The sequence below is a fragment of the Maniola jurtina genome, chromosome 26, assembly GCF_905333055.1.
Source record: "Maniola jurtina chromosome 26, ilManJurt1.1, whole genome shotgun sequence".
NCBI lineage: Eukaryota > Metazoa > Arthropoda > Insecta > Lepidoptera > Nymphalidae > Maniola > Maniola jurtina.
In genome coordinates, this window is record NC_060054.1 from 1,731,937 (window position 1) to 1,752,524 (window position 20,588).

General features: G+C 37.3%; 1 protein-coding gene across 1 annotated transcript in view; it reads left to right on the plus strand.

Moving 5' to 3' along the window:
* Positions 1-13,502, plus strand: part of LOC123878473 (unextended protein-like) — a 40,390-nt gene extending 26,888 nt beyond the window's left edge. The window contains exons 14-16 of the mRNA XM_045925647.1: positions 4,111-4,207; positions 12,502-12,564; positions 12,875-13,502. Of these exons, the coding sequence (XP_045781603.1) occupies positions 4,111-4,207; positions 12,502-12,564; positions 12,875-13,012 (298 nt within the window). The 3' untranslated portion in view covers positions 13,013-13,502. The remainder of the gene's footprint in view (positions 1-4,110; positions 4,208-12,501; positions 12,565-12,874) is intronic.
* Positions 13,503-20,588: the final 7,086 nt, after the last annotated feature.

Sequence of the window (20,588 nt, forward strand, 5' to 3'; positions counted from 1 at the left end):
CGATTTAGCGTTACGGTATGTTGCCGTGTAAAACAAAGGGGCATGGGTTCAACATGGAAGCGATGCTACGTCACACGTTCGTACCGGACTACTCCGTCAGAGCCGTCGCCGATGTCTACTACCTCACTGTCAAACGGTAACCGCTCAAGCTTTGACGACCCCCCTGGCGCTGTGGTAAGCGCTGTGGCCTTATTAGTGGGAGGTCCCGGGTACCATTCCCGGCAGGTTCTAAATTACTGGTCTAGTCTGGTGGGAGGTTTCGGTCGTGGCTAGTTACCACGCTACCGGCAAAGCCATGCCACTAATCGATTTAGCGTTTCGGTATGTTGCCGTGTAAAACAAAGGGGCATGGGTTCAATCAACATGGAAGCGATGCTGCGTCACACGTTCGTACCGGACTACTCCGTCAGAGCCGTCACCGATGTCTACTACCTCACTGTCAAACGGTAACCGCCCAAGCTTTGACGACCCCCCTGGCGCTGTGGTAAGCGCTGTGGTCTTATTAGTGGGAGGTCCCGGGTTCCATTCCCGGCAGGTTCTAAATTACTGGTCTAGTCTGGTGGGAGGTTTCGGTCGTGGCTAGTTACCACGCTACCGGCAAAGCCATGCCACTAATCGATTTAGCGTTTCGGTATGTTGCCGTGTAAAACAAAGGGTCATGGGTTCAACATGGAAGCGATGCTGCGTCACACGTTTGTACTGGACTACGCCGTCAGAGCCGTCACCGATGTCTACTGCCTCACTGTCAAACGGTAACCGCTCAAGCTTTGACGACCCCCCTGGCGCTGTGGTAAGCGCTGTGGTCTTATTAGTGGGAGGTCCCGGGTTCCATTCCCGGCAGGTTCTAAATTACTGGTCTAGTCTGGTGGGAGGTTTCGGTCGTGGCTAGTTACCAAGCTACAGGCACAGCCATGCCACTAATCAATTTAGCGTTTCGGTATGTTGCCGTGTAAAACAAAGGGGCATGGGTTCAACATGGAAGCGATGCTACGTCACACGTTTGTACCGGACTACTCCGTCAGAGCCGTCGCCGATGTCTACTATCTCACTGTCAAACGGTAACCGCTCAAGCTTTGACGGCCCCCCTGGCACTGTGGTAAGCGCTGTGGCCTTATTAGTGGGAGGTCCCGGGTTCCATTCCCGGCAGGTTCTAAATTACTGGTCTAGTCTGGTGGGAGGTTTCGGTCGTGGCTAGTTACCACGCTACCGGCAAAGCCATGCCACTAATCGATTTAGCGTTACGGTATGTTGCCGTGTAAAACAAAGGGGCATGGGTTCAACATGGAAGCGATGCTACGTCACACGTTTGTACCGGACTACTCCGTCAGAGCCGTCGCCGATGTCTACTATCTCACTGTCAAACGGTAACCGCTCAAGCTTTGACGACCCCACTGGCGCTGTGGTAAGCGCTGTGGCCTTATTAGTGGGAGGTCCCGGGTACCATTCCCGGCAGGTTCTAAATTACTGGTCTAGTCTGGTGGGAGGTTTCGGTCGTGGCTAGTTACCACGCTACCGGCAAAGCCATGCCACTAATCGATTTAGCGTTTCGGTATGTTGCCGTGTAAAACAAAGGGGCATGGGTTCAATCAACATGGAAGCGATGCTGCGTCACACGTTCGTACCGGACTACTCCGTCAGAGCCGTCACCGATGTCTACTACCTCACTGTCAAACGGTAACCGCTCAAGCTTTGACGACCCCCCTGGCGCTGTGGTAAGCGCTGTGGCCTTATTAGTGGGAGGTCCCGGGTACCATTCCCGGCAGGTTCTAAATTACTGGTCTAGTCTGGTGGGAGGTTTCGGTCGTGGCTAGTTACCACGCTACCGGCAAAGCCATGCCACTAATCGATTTAGCGTTTCGGTATGTTGCCGTGTAAAACAAAGGGGCATGGGTTCAATCAACATGGAAGCGATGCTGCGTCACACGTTCGTACCGGACTACTCCGTCAGAGCCGTCACCGATGTCTACTACCTCACTGTCAAACGGTAACCGCCCAAGCTTTGACGACCCCCCTGGCGCTGTGGTAAGCGCTGTGGTCTTATTAGTGGGAGGTCCCGGGTTCCATTCCCGGCAGGTTCTAAATTACTGGTCTAGTCTGGTGGGAGGTTTCGGTCGTGGCTAGTTACCACGCTACCGGCAAAGCCATGCCACTAATCGATTTAGCGTTTCGGTATGTTGCCGTGTAAAACAAAGGGTCATGGGTTCAACATGGAAGCGATGCTGCGTCACACGTTTGTACTGGACTACGCCGTCAGAGCCGTCACCGATGTCTACTGCCTCACTGTCAAACGGTAACCGCTCAAGCTTTGACGACCCCCCTGGCGCTGTGGTAAGCGCTGTGGTCTTATTAGTGGGAGGTCCCGGGTTCCATTCCCGGCAGGTTCTAAATTACTGGTCTAGTCTGGTGGGAGGTTTCGGTCGTGGCTAGTTACCAAGCTACAGGCACAGCCATGCCACTAATCAATTTAGCGTTTCGGTATGTTGCCGTGTAAAACAAAGGGGCATGGGTTCAACATGGAAGCGATGCTACGTCACACGTTTGTACCGGACTACTCCGTCAGAGCCGTCGCCGATGTCTACTATCTCACTGTCAAACGGTAACCGCTCAAGCTTTGACGGCCCCCCTGGCACTGTGGTAAGCGCTGTGGCCTTATTAGTGGGAGGTCCCGGGTTCCATTCCCGGCAGGTTCTAAATTACTGGTCTAGTCTGGTGGGAGGTTTCGGTCGTGGCTAGTTACCACGCTACCGGCAAAGCCATGCCACTAATCGATTTAGCGTTACGGTATGTTGCCGTGTAAAACAAAGGGGCATGGGTTCAACATGGAAGCGATGCTACGTCACACGTTTGTACCGGACTACTCCGTCAGAGCCGTCGCCGATGTCTACTACCTCACTGTCAAACGGTAACCGCTCAAGCTTTGACGGCCCCCCTGGCACTGTGGTAAGTGCTGTGGCCTTATTAGTGGGAGGTCCCGGGTTCCATTCCCGGCAGGTTCTAAATTACTGGTCTAGTCTGGTGGGAGGTTTCGGTCGTGGCTAGTTACCACGCTACCGGCAAAGCCATGCCACTAATCGATTTAGCGTTACGGTATGTTGCCGTGTAAAACAAAGGGGCATGGGTTCAACATGGAAGCGATGCTACGTCACACGTTCGTACCGGACTACTCCGTCAGAGCCGTCGCCGATGTCTACTACCTCACTGTCAAACGGTAACCGCTCAAGCTTTGACGACCCCCCTGGCGCTGTGGTAAGCGCTGTGGCCTTATTAGTGGGAGGTCCCGGGTTCGATTCGCGGCATGGTTTGGAATTTTATCTATACTAATACTAATAAATAAAATTGAAGTGTCATGTCTGTTTGAACGGGCTAATCTTCGGAATGGCTAAACCTATTTTGACGGGACTTTCAGAGACAAGTAGAGGATTAACCAAGCAGTAACATAGGCTACTTTTTTAACTGACTTTGAAAAACGGAGGAGTTGTGTTTTTCTACCTATCTATGTACACTGTTACCTCCGAGATTTCTGAACCGATTTGTGTAATTTTTTTTAATCGTTAAGGGAACTTTGCGATATTGTTCTATAAAAATTTGCATTCCAACTCCTCAATCCTGATCCTGCAGGGGATCTGACCAATCCACGCGGGTGAAGTTGCGGGCATCATCTAGTAATTTCTAAATCGCTGGTCTAGTCTGGTGGGAGGTTTCGGTCGTGGCTAGTTACCACCCTAACAGCAAACCTGCCGCCAAGCGATTTAGCGTTCCGATATGACGCCGCGTGGAAACCAAAGGGGGGTATGGGTTTAGTAAAAACTGCCATACCCCTTCCAGGTTAACCCGCTTCCATCTTAGACTGCATCATCACTTACCACCAGGTGAGATTGCAGTAACAGCTAACTTGTACCTGAATAAATAAAAAAAAACCTTCTTAGATAATTTAAGATATCTCTACCAAACATCAAAGTCGCTGAAAAGAATAGACCATAAAAAGTGGCAGACAGACAGTTAGACGCTCTTTTACATTTATTAGTATGGATTTAAACGTAGTTTTTTCCTCAAGGTGAAATTGTGTAAAAGTTACATATACATACAAATTTTTTTTCTTTCTACCCTCAGGTCGTTGTACTTAGCGGCTAAGAGAGCGACTCTGATGGAAAAGGGCGCCTTATCAAAGGGAGCTACTAACGAACAGTTCGACACTGAAGTTGATAAGGTAACTAACAAAATACATACAAAACAGCTTTTCGAACTGATGGTATACCCTATCCACGGAAAGAAATTAGTATAACGCTGTCTCTGTTATCCCATACAAATGATAGAGACAAAAATCTCAGTGGGCGTTAACCATTTTGAGCCATTAACCAATCACAAGCATAGTTTCAAAAAATATTCGAAATTCAATTCGGAAATGTTTTCAAAAAACATTCGAAATTCAGTTCGAAAATGTTTTCAAAAAATGTTTTCAGTTAGAAAACATAGTTTCGTTTGTGATTGGTTGGTGACTCAAAATGGTTATTATCTCCTAAAGCCACCATGGTCCAAACACTTCATAGTCGCTGATCGTCCCTCCCTGTGTTGGGAGCAATACGCAGAGAAACTTTCAGCTTTTATAAAACAACGAAGGTCTGGCACGCGCTGGCTCTCTCACTATCAGAGAGATGCCGGTTTTACGATTTTAAAATTTATTTCTAAAGAAATTCATACCTAACCCAGTTTTCTAGATTTTCATATAGGTCATAAATTACCAGGAAAATAGAAATACTTCAGAATTGGAATATCTTCCAAACTATAAACTATCCAGAAGTAACTCAGTTGAAATAAAACCGCTTACACTCGAATTACTAACTTCAACAAACCGAGATCCTGATATTGCAACCTTATTAACTGAGACCAAGAGTTTGCCAAACATCACCAACGAAATGGCCACCACTTCCAAATATCTAGCACCCTATTGGAGTCCAACGTCTTCCAAACGTTGGTCCCAAGAAACACTCAAAGCGCCAAGCGATACCCAATTAGACAAATCTCAGAAAAATACATTGGATATAGACAAAACTGTTGATAAATTTGCCTCCAAAAATAAGAATTACTACGCAAAAACTTATAAAAAACTCATGAATGAGAGTCAAACTGAACTTATAGACGATGATTTGCCCAAAGATTGGCCCAATGTATCTATGTGGGATTTGAAACACTTGCCAAGCACTTCAAAGAATTGGCGGCCCTTGCCAAAGGGATCGGATACGTCCATAAAGATTGGTAAAGAGTATGAAACGCCTCATATTAGTACTGAAGAAGAAAAGCAAGGCAAGTATATTATGGTATTAACTTCAAAAAATCAAGGAGTATTCAAGTTTACCTTAGTACTAAATAATTTTGTCTCAAGTGGACCTTTGAAATTAGGGTCAAATATTATTATTATAGTTGTATAAATTCAGAAGTTTACTTAATAATTTTAAAAAATATCTTTCTTACCCCCTACCCAAAAAGAGGGGTGTTGTAATATTGACGTGTGTATCTGTCCGTGGCATCGTAGCTCCTAAACTAATGAACCAATTTTAATTTAGTTTTTTTTTTGTTTGAAAGGTGGCTTGATCGAGAGTGTTCTTAGCTTTAATGCAAGAAAATCGGTTTAGCCGTTTGAAAGTTATCAGCTCTTTTCTAGTTACTGTTAACTTTCACTTGTCGGAGGTGCTATAAATTTTTAATTTACACTTGTTCTAATTAGTACTGTACTCCATATTTATCCAGGGCCAGGGTTTTTAGAAGGATTCAGAATAATTGGGATTGTTAACCTCAAAAACCTGTTAAATGAAAAGATTAATTGTAGTAAAGGGATAATATTATTCAGTAATTAAAGTTCAAATCATAATAACCATCCAAACTCCACAGATAGTGCTAAAAAGGCCCAATTTACAACTAAGGATCCTACACAATCATATGTAGATGATTCACCTCAATTGACTGACGATAAATCACAAAATAAAGATAAAATTAACACTAACGATACAAAACTAAGGAACAACTTAAATACAGAGGGCAAAGAAAGACGAAAATCTAAATCTAACGTGGAATGCGCTTGTCATGATGATAAAACAAATACAGACATTAAAGATGCAAAGGAAATTGACAGAATAAATATTAAAAAAAAAGAAACGAAATTCGATAATACCGTTCATAGACAAAATTTTATGACCAAATACTATGGAAGTGATTACAAAGGACCCAATATTGATACAACTGAAATTAATCGACGAAATATTGACAAACTTGATCGTTATCTACAAAATTTCAATGATTCTAATAGCAATAGACAAAATAGACCAGTATTTAATAGACAAAACTTTGATGAAACTAATTCTACTGAACAAAATAATAGTGAAAGTAATCGCAGACGACTAAAGTTTGATGAAGTTGACCATAAATGTAGTGAGTATAAAAATGAATCTCTTCAACAAAATGCAGATAAATACCATAAAACAGAAAGTATGAACGAAATTGAATGTAATTCTCAAAATCAAAAACAAGCTGACAGTATTCGATCAAATTATGACCGAAGTTTTGATAAAACTGAACAAGAACGCCAAAAATTCACTGAAATAGACCAAAATCGACCAAATTACATCCAAAGTGGTCATAAGACAGAAAGTGATGATAAAAGTTCGCATGAAACTGCACATAAACGACAAAGTATAAACGAAATCGATAACAACAGAATCGATTTCGACGAAGATAATCGTAGTAGACGTAATTTCGATGAATTTAATCGAATAGACGGATACGATAACGATGTAAGAAGGTTGGCTTATTCCGATCAATTGATAATGTCACAGCTATCGAAGATCATAAGATTGTTAGAGAAGAAAGATGCTACTTGAATCTTGCCTGGTATTGGAATATGTTAGTACTTTCTTTTCCTTCCTATATCAATGCATTGTCACTATACTCCCTTCCTGCATCAGTTTTCCCCTCCACTTTTAATACGGGCACCTTTAAGTCAAGAGTGAATAGGCATCTTCTAGGCAAGCGCGCTCCATCTTAGGCTGGATCATCACTTGCCATTAAGTCGGATTACAGCCAAGCGCTAGTATGTAAATTTAAAAAAAAATACGCCACTCCACTTACTCAAATTTTTATATATATATGTCACTTTATGTATCCCTAGTACAATTTTTAAGAGGAGTTTATACGTAGAGGGATCCAAAGAAACGTAGTTTGGATCTCATTTGAATACTAACCAATGAAACTCAGTGAAATTTTCTAGATGCGTTTTAGCGATCTAATATATGTAGCTGTAGTTAACCACATTTCCCTGAAAGTATCTAGTTTTAAAGGAACACTGGTTCAAGGACTTTAAAAATCTTTTAAAAAACGAAAAAAAAAAAAAAAAAAAATGAAAAATATCTTTATTTACACTTAACATTACCTTAAAATAAACAACGATAACAACTGCGTTAGTTAAGTACAAACTGTGTTGCAGTTGTTAACGCCCACCTCCAGATTAACAAAATTAGGTACTAAAGACAAGAAAAATAAAAATATATATGTAACAATCTTAAAAATCAATGAATATTGTGTTAAGTTAATATGCATGTGTGTGTTTGTGTGTGTTTGTGTGTGTGTGTGTGTGCGTGCGTGTGTGTGTGTGTGTGTGTGTGTGTGTGTGTGTGTGTGTGTGTGTGTGTGTGTTTGTTTGTTTGTATGTGCATGCAAGTGTGAATGGATTATTTCAAAGTTACGATGTCCTCCGTGTCCCTATAAGAGAGTGATTTAAGCCATTGAGATATAAGTATTTTACAGGTTCGTTGATTAGCAGAGTAAATATTTAAGTGATAATTTACTTTGTTGTATAATATTGGGCTAGCATAGCAAAAATGTTTACTTGCTAGTTCAGTTCTGCAAGATTTGATCTGGCATACCTTATCGGATCTTCTTTTACGATGGTCCAACGTAGGATCATAGTGCGTTTGTTTGTGTTTGCGTAAGATTACTTGGAGTATGTAGATCTGTCGCACCGTTAGAACATCGCATAAGCCATACAACTCACGGGTTGAAAATAGAATAGGTTTCCCTAGCATCACTTTAAGGATAGCTCTTTGAGCTCGCTCAAGTCGTAAGAGTAGTGTTTTTCCGCAATTACCCCAGATTGTGATACAGTAAGACAGGATCGACTGTACCAGAGCAAAATAAACAACTTTTAAGGTTTTTGTGTCGAGTATGGGCTTGAGATTTTTGAATATGTATATCATTTTTCTCGCTTGGCCGACAAGTTTGTCAATTTGTGGAGCCCAGGATAGTGTATTATCAATAATTACTCCTAAAATATTTCATACAGTCAACTCGTTCCATTTTACCACAGTTACAATTAGCAATATTAGAGCCGCAAGTATGAGCTTTGATTAGAAAAGGGTTTTGGGGCTGTGAGTTCCTTTTTAAAGAGAATGTGATATATTTACTTTTTTGTAGGTTCAGTGAAAGCAAGTTAGAAGCGAGCCATAGCATGACCTTTTCTAACATCCGCTCTGCAATTGTCTGCGTTTCAGTCCAGGTTTTGCCCCGAACAACTATTGCCATATCGTCAGCATAAGCTACTATTTTAACTAGGGGAAAAGAAAGATTACATAATTGGTTTATGTATATGAGGAAGAGTGTCGGACCCAGGACACTCCCTTGGGGAACGCCAAAAGTTAATGGTTCTTCTTGGCTTATACAATCACCAATTTTCACACACTGAGTGCGATTTTTTAAATAGTCTTTAAAAATGTTTAGTACCATCCCTCTTATACCTATTTCCTCCAACCTGCCAATTAGAATAGGGACTGAGACAGTGTCAAAAGCCTTTGACAGATCGAGAAATAAACCAATTACCTTATCTTTCTTATCCAAACCTTCTGTTATAATGCTCGTAAGTTCTAAGATGGCATCCTCTGTAGACTTACCACTTCGAAAGCCAAATTGGTTATTCGATAGAATTTCGAATTTATTAAGGTATGTAACAAGGCGACTATTAATTATTTTTTCTAAAACTTTAGATATGGAAGATAAGACAGCAATTGGTCTATAATTGTTGACGTTGCCTCTGTCCCCATTTTTAAATATAGGATGTATAACCGCTTTTTTAAAAACAGATGGAAAGATACCGTTCAGAAAGCAGATATTAAAGATATGGGCAAGAACGGGTGAGAGAAAGTGTCTGGCTTGTTTTAACAAAGTGCAAGAAATGCCATCCCAGCCTGTAGCACAGTCACCGCGCAATCCAAGAATAACTCTTTCTACTTCTTCTTTATCACAAGTATATAGTACCATTGAATTAGGTTGAGCTACAGGTTGGAAAGACGTATCAGATATTAAGGTTGTATTATTACTAGTGTTGAGAGTCCTAACTTTAGTGGCTAAGGTTTCACCGATACTAGCGAAAAATTTATTAATAGCATTAACAGCAGTGCTATTATCACTCGCTGTTTTAAGAAGTTCTGTATGTTTGTTTTTGTTTATATCAAAATTAGCGACTCGCTTAATGAGGTTCCATGTGGCTTTAGGTTTTGATTTGTTTTGTAAAAATTGATTACGTTCATATTCGAGCTTAACTTTTTTGATAAGGTTGTTGCAGTAATTCCTGTAACGAACATATATTTTCTTTTGAGTTTCGTCTGTAGGGTTCTTTTTGGTAGAACGATATAACTTGTCTCTGTGGCGCATGCAACGTAGGAGACCTTTTGTTATCCAGGGCTTTATAATTCGATGTTTATTGCGAATTGTTACAGTACTAGAATGACTTTCAACCACGGTAGTCAAAATATTTACCAAAGTTTGAGCTGCAGTTTCTGGTTCTTGAATATTTAGAATTGGAGAAAAATCGGTGTTCTCTAGGGTTTTAACTACAGCTGCCATATCAGTACGCTTTATAGTACTCTTTCCAATTTGAATATTAGCATCTTGATCATAATACAAAATTACTGGTGCATGATCTGTTATTAAGGAGTCGAGTACAAGAGTGACAGTGTTTTTGTTGGTTTTTAGTATAACATGGTCCAAACAATTCATGTTTCGTGTTGGAAAGTCATGAGCGGGAAGCATTGCGTGCGATGCTGTAACGTTTAAATATTCGTCCGAGTACGAGTCTCTGTTATTAGAAGAAATATTTATGTTTATATCCCCAATGAGTGCAGTTGTACTTAAATTGCTCAAGTTAGATAAAATGTTATCAAGGTTAGTTATAAAGTTAGATATGTTTCGATAGGACGGAGATCGGTATAGCGCAATTACAGCTAATTCATTCTGATATTTCAGAATCAGGCAGTTTGCTTCACTGAACGAGGGTTCTTCTACTGTAATACATAGATTTTCTCTAACATAGATAACAATGCCGTCGTTCTGATTCTTAAAAGTTGACTTATGCGAGTCGTATCCCTGCAACACAGGGAGCAATGGAGATTTACTCAACCAGCATTCTGAGAGTATAATTATGTCGATTGGCAAGTTAATACGTTTAAGAAGTACAGTTAAACTGTCAAAATTGCAGGTTATACTTCTTATATTTACATGAAGAATTGTAAGGCCGGTTTTATAGCAATTTAAGTAGTAGTTGCATTGTTCTGCGTTGCAGCGAAACGACTGAGATACTGATAATAAGTTCATGTCGTTAGCTATTGTTATGCGATCATCCATTAAGAAGGTAAGAATAAAACATATGAGCAATATTGCTGTGTCTAATTCCTATCAAATCACTTTCAAGTAATTCAGTAATATAAAGTATTATTAAGGATCTCCGATTACATGGACGTACTGTATACGAGTACATTATGCATAATAGAAACATCAAAAAATATATTACGAAAAATATGTTTTTAAGCAAACGTACGCTAGCTTGTGAAACACAGAAGACATCGTGAAATTGTAAACTTATTTGTATGGTGTGTGGGTAGCTAAAGTATTGTGTGTGAATGGAGGTGAACTGCAGTAATAGTGTAAAGTAATTTTTATAAACATGTTTGGTATACATAATCAAATAATTATCATCTACTAGGAATGAAGCGAAATTATATAACACTGCCAAGAAAAAACGTTTTTCAAAAAAAGATAGTCACGCCATTTCTTTAAGTTTCGAAAGTCCAGATTCGTTCGTTATACGTATGTGCTTCTCTCCCTCTCTCCTACGTAGGAAAACTTTTCCATTAGCAATCCAACAATATCGATAATCATTTGATTTCGCAAAATCACGGGCCAAGAAGAAAACTTTTTTCATGTTTAGTGTTAAATTTTCAGAGATAAAAATTGGTTTGGGGGTGCCCCCTAATTTTAAAAACTCTGTATCAAATGATTGTCGTTTATTGTGAGCCCTGTACATTCTTACAATTTTTTCTTTGAGAATGACACTTGTTAAATCAACAATTATCGTTTTTCGGTCAGAGTCTCGGGAATTTATACGGAAAATATCCTTTATGTCGCGTGGTTGCAAGTCGACGTCGATTTTTTTGCTGATGTTTATCACAATGTTAATTAAACTGTCTTTAGTTTCCGAGTTTGATTGTGGTATATTTCTGATTTCTATACACGTAGACTTCATTTGGCGCTCATAAAATTCGAGTTTATTTTCCATTGACTGCATTTGTTGAAGGTACTTTTTTCGTTCCGATTCTAATATGTCAATTTGCGTTTTAAGACTGTCGTAGGTATTTGATAAAAAGTCAACTGACGTTCTGAGTTCGGAATTTTGTTTTAAAACTTCCTCCATCTTTGTATACATTTTATTAAATTTTGTGTCTTGTTCTGTCTTAAATTCTGTAAATAAATTTCTCATTTCTGCCATAAAACTTTGTAGTTCCGCACTTATGTCCTCCGAGCGCTTACGCTTGATGCGAAAGGGAATACTTGTTGGAGTTTTTTCATAGGCCGCCATATCAGTTGTGCGACGCGATGTGGTAGCATCCTGAGGTGGGCTTCGGCTCAGCGGCATTGTTTTAACGGCGATAGTACCAGGATTTTAGAAATAGTAGGAGTTTGGTTAATTGCACGGACGTATCGGAGCAGGTGATTGTGTGGCGAAATAGCGAAATTAGTGTGGTCCTTTTTTCTCTAGTCCGATCGCTGATTGTTGTTTTTATGGGCGTGTCATTATGACTGACGCACACACCAGCCTGCAGTCTGTAAGTGCTGTGTGTGTTAACTGTATCATGTATGATCACTCACTCAGTGTGCAGCTGTGTTGCGCGCAGTATAGAATACTCTTGTATGCTATGCACTCCTAATTTTTTGGAAGGATTAAAATTTTATTTATTTACAAAATTAACAAATAAAATAAATCGCTTTATGTCTAAACACGTCTGATCTCCTCAGAGGTCCGGAGGGAAGGGGAGGGAGGGAAAAGCGACAAGATTGACCGATGCTCACGTCGGTTTAGATTTTAGACGCTGAGAATACTGCAAGGAACTACCTTAGTTGCTTCAGCTACTTTTTATTTAAGAGCGAACCGTTGTAACGAATGTTCAAAGCTTTTTTTTTTTGCAGCTGCTGGAATCAGTGGATGAAGACATAAGCATCAGTGGCGATCACAAGACTCCATCCCGACAGGTTTGTATACTGTGTGGTGTCTTACACGCATACACATACAGATCTCTCTCTTTCTCCCTCCCTCTCTCTTCCTCTCCCCCCCCTCTCTCCCTCACCCACTCCCTCACCCCTTTCACACGCACACACACGCACCAGGATGCCAACGGAACCCTATTACCGGCTCCACTGGCCGTCCGTCCGACAGCGGGTTATATCTCATGAACCCTAATAGATAGAGAGCTCAAATTTTCACAGAATGTGTACATATATACCGCTATAACAACAAATAGGCAGTTTCTTCTTGTATACCTATGGATACTGTCTGTTCCAGGTGTCGCCCAACCCGCCCGCGTCCGCGTCGCCTTTGACGCGCGCGTCGTTTGCATCGCGAATGTCGCCCGAACGCAACGGCGACGTATTTGCCGCGCGAGCGACCCACGACGAACAGGAGAAACTACTTAAACATTAACACCCCAGTTTCAATATTTACTAAAATATTAAGAATCCAGTTTCAATATTTACCTAAACATAAAAAGCCCAATTTCAATATCTACTTAATAATTAACAGCTCAGTTTCAATATTTACCTAAACATTAAAAGCCCAAGTCTCAAAATTTACACAAACATGAAACTACTCAAACAATTATCCCATAATAGCCCAGTTTCAATATTTACTTAAACAGGAAATTAGCCAAACATTAACCCAAAATACCCCAATTTCAATATTTACTTAAATATGAAACTACTCAAGCAATAACCCACAACAGTCCATTTAATTTTCTTATACATTAATAACCCAGTTTCAATATTTACTTAAATATGAAACTACTCAAGCAATAACCCACAACGGTCCAGTTTAAATATTTGCTTAAACATTAATAGTCCAGTTTCAATATTTACCTAAACATTAAGACCCCAGTTTCAATATTTATCTTAACATTAACAGCCTAGTTTCAATATTTACATAAGCATGAAAAAACAAGTAACCAAATATGCCCCAGTTTTATACTAAAAAAATCATTTATCATTTTTATTTATTATCATTTTCATTATAATAATAAATTTCATTTCAATATTTTTTTTTGATATTACTCAATATATTTTTTTTTTAATATTTTATGATTGGTAAAAATATCCAACAGAAGTGAGGCTATGAAAGATTTGCTTCAAAACTTATTTTAATTCATGGAAAAATATATTAGTCATTAGTTATTATCGAAATTTTTTAATGCAAATCAAATCAAATTAAATTATTTTATTTTTAGCATGCATTATGTACTTAAAACATCAGATCATTTTTAATTTATAATATAGATCATTAATTTAGTATAAATAAATATGTATTAAATTTTTAATGCATGATTATATTTTATATTACTATAGTAAAGTCATTGTAATAAGCTACTTTTGACAGTTCACGATCTACTGATTTTTTAATTGTCAAGTATTTTTTTCGATTTTTTTATTTTCAAAATCTTTTTTTAATATTTTTTAGAAACTTTTCCTTTAGTATTACAAAGAAACTTAAAGCTAGCCTTATTTAATTACTGTACAATTCATGCATGTATTTATTATATTATTAATAACATGCGAAATATTGAATTAATATTCAAAAAACTAAAGGGTCATAATTTTAGATATAAAACAACAACAAAAATAATATGGTACTCAACGTACCTAATTATACGTTTGTTTAAATGAAGAAGTGAATAAAAAATGACATTTTAACAACTGTCAAAAGTGGCCTATCACAATGCCACTATCATAATTTTATTTTTTCTCTACTAGTTTAAAAATTCACTATTAACTTTATTCGAAATACGATTCCTGACAAGAATTTTATAAAAAACGTAGTTTTTTTTTTTAGTAAAGTCTAGTACAAATAGTCAAACACCTAGACAAAATTAGCATGTACCACATATTATAAGAAATCTCATGTTAATCTGTAAATTAAATTTAAAAGTATTATAACATACAATGCGATCAAAGTGAGAATAGAAAAGTCTGGGAAAGGGAAATGGCCTATATCTGTCAAATGTCACTTAAAGTATGGTTCGCAAAAACAATTTTTTTTCGACATTATTTTAGCTGTGGAAAAAGTCTTTCTCCAGCCCGGCTAGCATGGGTAGTAGATAAAAATTATATCCCCCGATCATATCCACTGATGTCATAGAAATCAGTGGATATAATTTTTATCGGATCGACCTGCCCGGCTAGCATGGGCTACTGCCGATCGATCCGTTTCTCCATTGTGGCGTGATTGAAGGACCAACTCACTTTGCATTTATAATATTAGCGCTGATTAAATCATATGTCATCACCTAAGACGTCTTAATATGACGGACAGACATTCCTATTCTTATTTTGACCACATAGTTCTTGATACAAATTTGGCCTTAAAACCATTTAAATACTAAGGTAAAGTCGTTATTGATTAAAAAATGTACTATGGGTAAAATAATCCGTCATAACCTTAGAATTATAATGAAAAAGTTGAATTTTTGTTTGTATATTTGCTTGTTTCAACATCCAATCGAGGACAGGGTTTTTTTGTTTGAAAGATGGCTTGATCGAGAGTGTTCTTAGCTATAATCCATGAAAATCGGTTCAGCCGTTTAAAAGTTATCAGCTCTTTTCTAGTTACTGTAACCTTCACTTGTCGGGGGTGTTATAAATTTTTAATTTACACTTGTATGCTATGTAGAGATGATTGTCGTCAAGCGCAAGCCTATCTCCAAAAAAAAGTAAACAAATACACAAACAAAGGTTTTAGTAAACATAATATATAGATATCTCTATCTAGCTTAAGAAACATACAAGGAATTAGACAGAGACGCACTGTTTTTATAGACATTATATAGATTGCACGTAATATTAGAACATAAATTTTGTTTTGGCGCAATAATATGAATTTCAAAATTGTTGAAAAATCCAGGAAATCCATTACCAATACCAAACAATAATATCGGAGCCAAAATTTAAAAAAAATGTTTTTTGTTTGTGAAATGTCACATTACAATTTGACTAAGGCTATAGATAATATCTATCTTAATGATTTTAAGCTTATTTCGTGGTTTAACGACATTTTATATTTTAGATAACTAACTAACTAACAATATAAAATGACTAACTAACAATATAAAATTTCTATCTTGTCTCCAACAAACATACATATTATTTAGCGCGACACTAAATTCGCTCATGTGGTCCAACACTTTTTTGATGTTTTTGAATAAAAAAAAAAAAGATTCGCAAATTAAAATACAACGCATAATGAAATTATAAAAAAAAAAAAAAAATATTAAGAGAAACGACTGAACAGGCTTTGCCTTCATATTTCATAACAACATAAGAATAATTCAGGACTTCGTCTGTGTAGGTGTTAGCTGGCGGGCGTGCTCTGCCTTTTTGGAGTGTTTTTTTTTTTTTGTTAAAACTGACTGGAAAGCGCTCTAAGGGGGTGCCGTGCGTATGTCGGCGAGCGCCGGCACAGACGGGGTCCATGCTTGTATAGTTTAACTAACTTGTTACAAATAACTACAAACTTGACATTGGCTAATCTTTGTAAAGCCAGACGAGAGAGAAAAAAAAAAGAATAATTCATCTCCGACTTATCAGGCTGCATGGTCTACGACCTTTGCCTTTCCTGAAGGGGATAAAAATTAAAACTAACTAACAACGCATAATATTATCGCGCCAAAACAATTTGATAAGTATTAAAAACCCCAAGCCAAAAATTATCTACGTATACCTCTACTATGATTAACTTAAATTATACTTAACACTATAGTGAATTAATTTTTAAGTTGAACGCACGTTACATTCGTCGCACGAGCAGTACATATAATTTATTTTGCGTAGTTGCTTAATCTCCGTCAAGATTTTTTTTAATCAGATACAGGTTAGCCCTTGACTGCAATCTCACCTTGTGGTAAGTGATGATGCAGTCTAAGATGAAAGCGATCTAACCTGGTAGAGGTATAGCAGTTTTCATTAAACCCATACCATATTCTTTTGATTTCTTTTCTACACGACATCAAATTCAAAATATTTTTATTCAATTAGAAGCTCTATACCAAAGCATACTGAGCGTGGATTTTGTTTGGATCATAATGATTATTCATAACATGCAACCTATGTCACCTGGATTACAATAAAGAATCGATTGACAATCCTTCATTTATAAAAATCGGCTCAGTAATTTGGCGCTACGGTGGAACTACATACATAGACTGCTAAAGTCATAACCCTTCCGTTTTTGCCGTAGTCGGGTAAATAAGCGTTAATCGCGGCGCGTGATGTAATGTGCGTTCACCTTAAGTTATTTCCACTTAAATATTTTTGATGTATGTTTGAGATCAAATAGCTTGAAATGTTTGAATATTCTTGTATGAAAAAATGTGTACCTAATTTTATTTCAATTGATAAAATTTAATGTTTTGAGCCTATCACAATGGCAATGGCAATTTAATAGGAATCATGATTTGAGCCGATTTTCCTTTCGCCAAAAATGTAACCACATTTTGACATTTTGACAGCTTTCATAATGGGGTGTAAAAATGTCAAAATTCTATTTTAATATGTCTAATTAGTCCGTTGAAAAATCATGGAAAAATCTGCCTTTAGTCAACATTTTTTTTTGTGTTAAGTATAATACACCCACTGTTATAATTTTTTTGCTTTTTGTGGCATATTTTTTGTTTATTTATTTTAAAATCTTGAACAAAATAATATGGCCTACGTATCTATTTAAATATTAAAAAAAATAGTTGTTAAACAATGTACAACGACAATAATGTTAATGTAAAAAAAAAACCGTAAAAAATATTTTTGCCATCAATTTTTTTATTTTATTTTAGCGCTTATTTTTTTATCCAACGAAATTATGCGAGTCAAATGTAGAATGTGAATGGGAATCCATGCGATTTTTTTTTAATTATTTTATTTTTTACGATATGTATTAATAATTATATAAACTTAAATAGAATGTGATATACTTAGATCTGTTTTTTTTATAGAGTAGTTGGCATTGTGGCGATTTAGTTTTTTTTTTTTTTAATTTTGGTAAAAAAAAATATAACAATAAATTCATCATTCAGAGATTATGAATGATGACATGAGTGGTATTATTATAGGGAAGTCCCAGGTTCGATTCTCAGCAAGAAAAATTCGGATTTTTTTATTGCCTCTGTCTAAGAAGCTTCGGCCGTGGCTAGTTACCACCCTACCGGCACAGCTGTCTGTGGTGTTCCAGGTTTTCGTTAAAATATTTTGTTTTAAAGTTACGCGGACTTTAAAAGTATTGCAAATGGCCAAGAGTAAGAAAAACTAAATCGCCAGTGTGCTTGTAGCGTTTTTTTAAACGCAGCGTTTCACCGCTTGTAATTATTTTAGTGAACATTCAGAGCGGGCTGTATGGATTTGGTATATATATAAAATAATAAATACTAAGCTATGCTTGCGACAGACAGGCTGGATGAAAATAAAACAGTTCGCTATGGACCATAATAGCTCGTTCACAAAAAGTGCGTAAGCGTAGACGTAGCGCGTACCATTGCGTTGTAATGTATGGAACTGTATGAAACATGGCACACCGCTTGCGTAAAGCGTGCACCTAAGCGTAACCCGGTGTGTTAGGGGTTTACGCGCGTCACTACGCACGTGTCACGTGTACGCAATTGGTGTGAATCGGCCTTAAAATTGAATACTTTGGCATCAATTATATTCCTCTCATTTATTCATTATCTCATTATTACGGTATTTTCAAAGAATGTTTACAAAAATAACAAATATAAATTAACAGAAATATCAAACAATAAAATAACTGAAAAAATTTATTATTATTATTAATATATTAATTACTGTACCATTCTCTTTGAGAAATCCCAAACTTAAGAATGAACATAACAACGTATTCAAAGGCATTTTCCTTATTTTCTCATAAAGATAAAAATGTAACTGTTAGGACTGTGGTTCTACAATTGCCATGTATACCTAATATAAGGCCCGGTCTCCACCTAAGCGGAGCGGAGAGGAGATATGTAACAGTCAACTAATCAGATTTTTACAAGATGACGTGATAATATTTTTGCGTCATCTATTATGAATCTGATTGGTCAACTAAACACACCTCTCCGCTTAGGTGGATACCGCCGGTCTCCACCTACTGTACCGGGCCTAAACACGCTCTATGCGTTTGTTGCCTAATCCCAGCCCGCTCTGTGTGTACACCGCCTAACGTACTTAGCGAAGCATTTATGTTGTTGTTAAATGTGGTTTGATACGAAATCGTGTATTTAATTGTAAGAATAATAGTGTATGCTGTTTTAATTGATGATAATAATAAATGCTGTTAGCATATACTGTGTGGTTTTATTTCTTTATCATACAGAAATACAGGGTTCAGAATACATGATAATTGATATTATTACAAGTAGTTATGATTCGTCATGGGGAAAAAAGCTTAGGTAGGTATGAATAATTAAAACTCAATTTGTATATAATATTGCATCACTTTATTTTGGAATATATTAAATGCTACGTTCTCTATAATGTACCTAATTACTAGCTATGTCTTAATATTCTAGGAGACTATTTATTACATTAACTATTATACTATGATTAGTGATTACTGAATACATTTTGTTATTAAAATTATGATTATTAGGTATGTATTTATTAACAGGGCTCTCTCCGTCACTCGCTTCATACAATCGTAGTTCCAATTTCATTTGAATATTAAGCAACCAAAGTCCATGAAATTTGGCAGACATATTCTAGAAACTAATATCTGTGTCTGTGGTGTTTTAGATTTTTTTTTAAATATGTAGTTTTAAAATTACAGGGGCTCAAAGATTTGTATGTGAATTTTTAAGACCGCGTAACTTTGAAACCGAATATTTTAACAGAAATCTGGAAAACCAAAGACATGGATATTAGTTTCTAGAGTATGTCTGAAAATTTCATGGACTTGAATGAAATTGGAACTACGTTTGTATGAAGTGAGTGACGGAGAGACCCCTCTTAATGATTTTGCAAGTGTAATGAAGTTAGCTATGTCGCAGGCAAAATGATTAATTAGGGCAAATTGTGGAACGTACAACGTTCCCACAGGATTTTTAAAAAACTACATCCACGCGAACGAAGTCGCGGGCATCAGCTAGTTTTTTAAATTATCGAATAGATAGTAGATAGACAGATAGATTTCTTTCATCAAAATCTTTAACTGTTGGGCCGTGAAAAGCTTGCAGACAGACAGACGGACACACGTTCGCATTTATAATATTAGTATGGATTATATTCTATGCATAAACATATTGCCCGATTATTCACTTTGCCCATAACAAGTATAATATAGGTACTAAATCCGTCAAAGTTATATAAGAAATTACAAGTGAAGTCATTCCCATGGTTTATAGAAAATGGAACTCTTTCTAATAGCGACTAGGATAGGTAGGTTTTAAATATACATTTTCAATTTAATTATTCTTTTATTATGAGAAGTCCCATTTTTTTTAGATTACTAAAAATATATTATTTTTTGTATTCATAGAATAGATAGAGTTACTGTATTTATATCGGTGATATAAAAATTGGATTGCAAAGTTTGAAAACATGAGGCAGTGTAAATCATCGATGTATATGGATTAGCCTTTCCCATACAATTCCGTCCGCAAAAATACGCTTGAATCTTACGTCATCGTCAAGTCAAGAGACTTTTGCAATTTCTCTTGACTTTTTGAGCGCGTTTTTTATCAGCGAAGGGCCCATCCATATACATCGATGGTGTAAATGTAGAACAAAAGATAATGCGCCCGCTTTAATAATGGGTGCGCGCCTTTAGAATAGTGACGTAGGCTGAAATAGTAAGGGCCTTTACACCTGACGACATTTTTATGAGCATTTTTACAAACGCACCATATACTGTACTGCAAACTTCATTGCGAGTGTAGATGTAAGGCCGCGATTGCACCTGTAAGAGTTCGTTCACACAGGCTGCGTAAGCGTAGACGTAGTGCTTACCATTGTGTTGTATAGAACTGTAT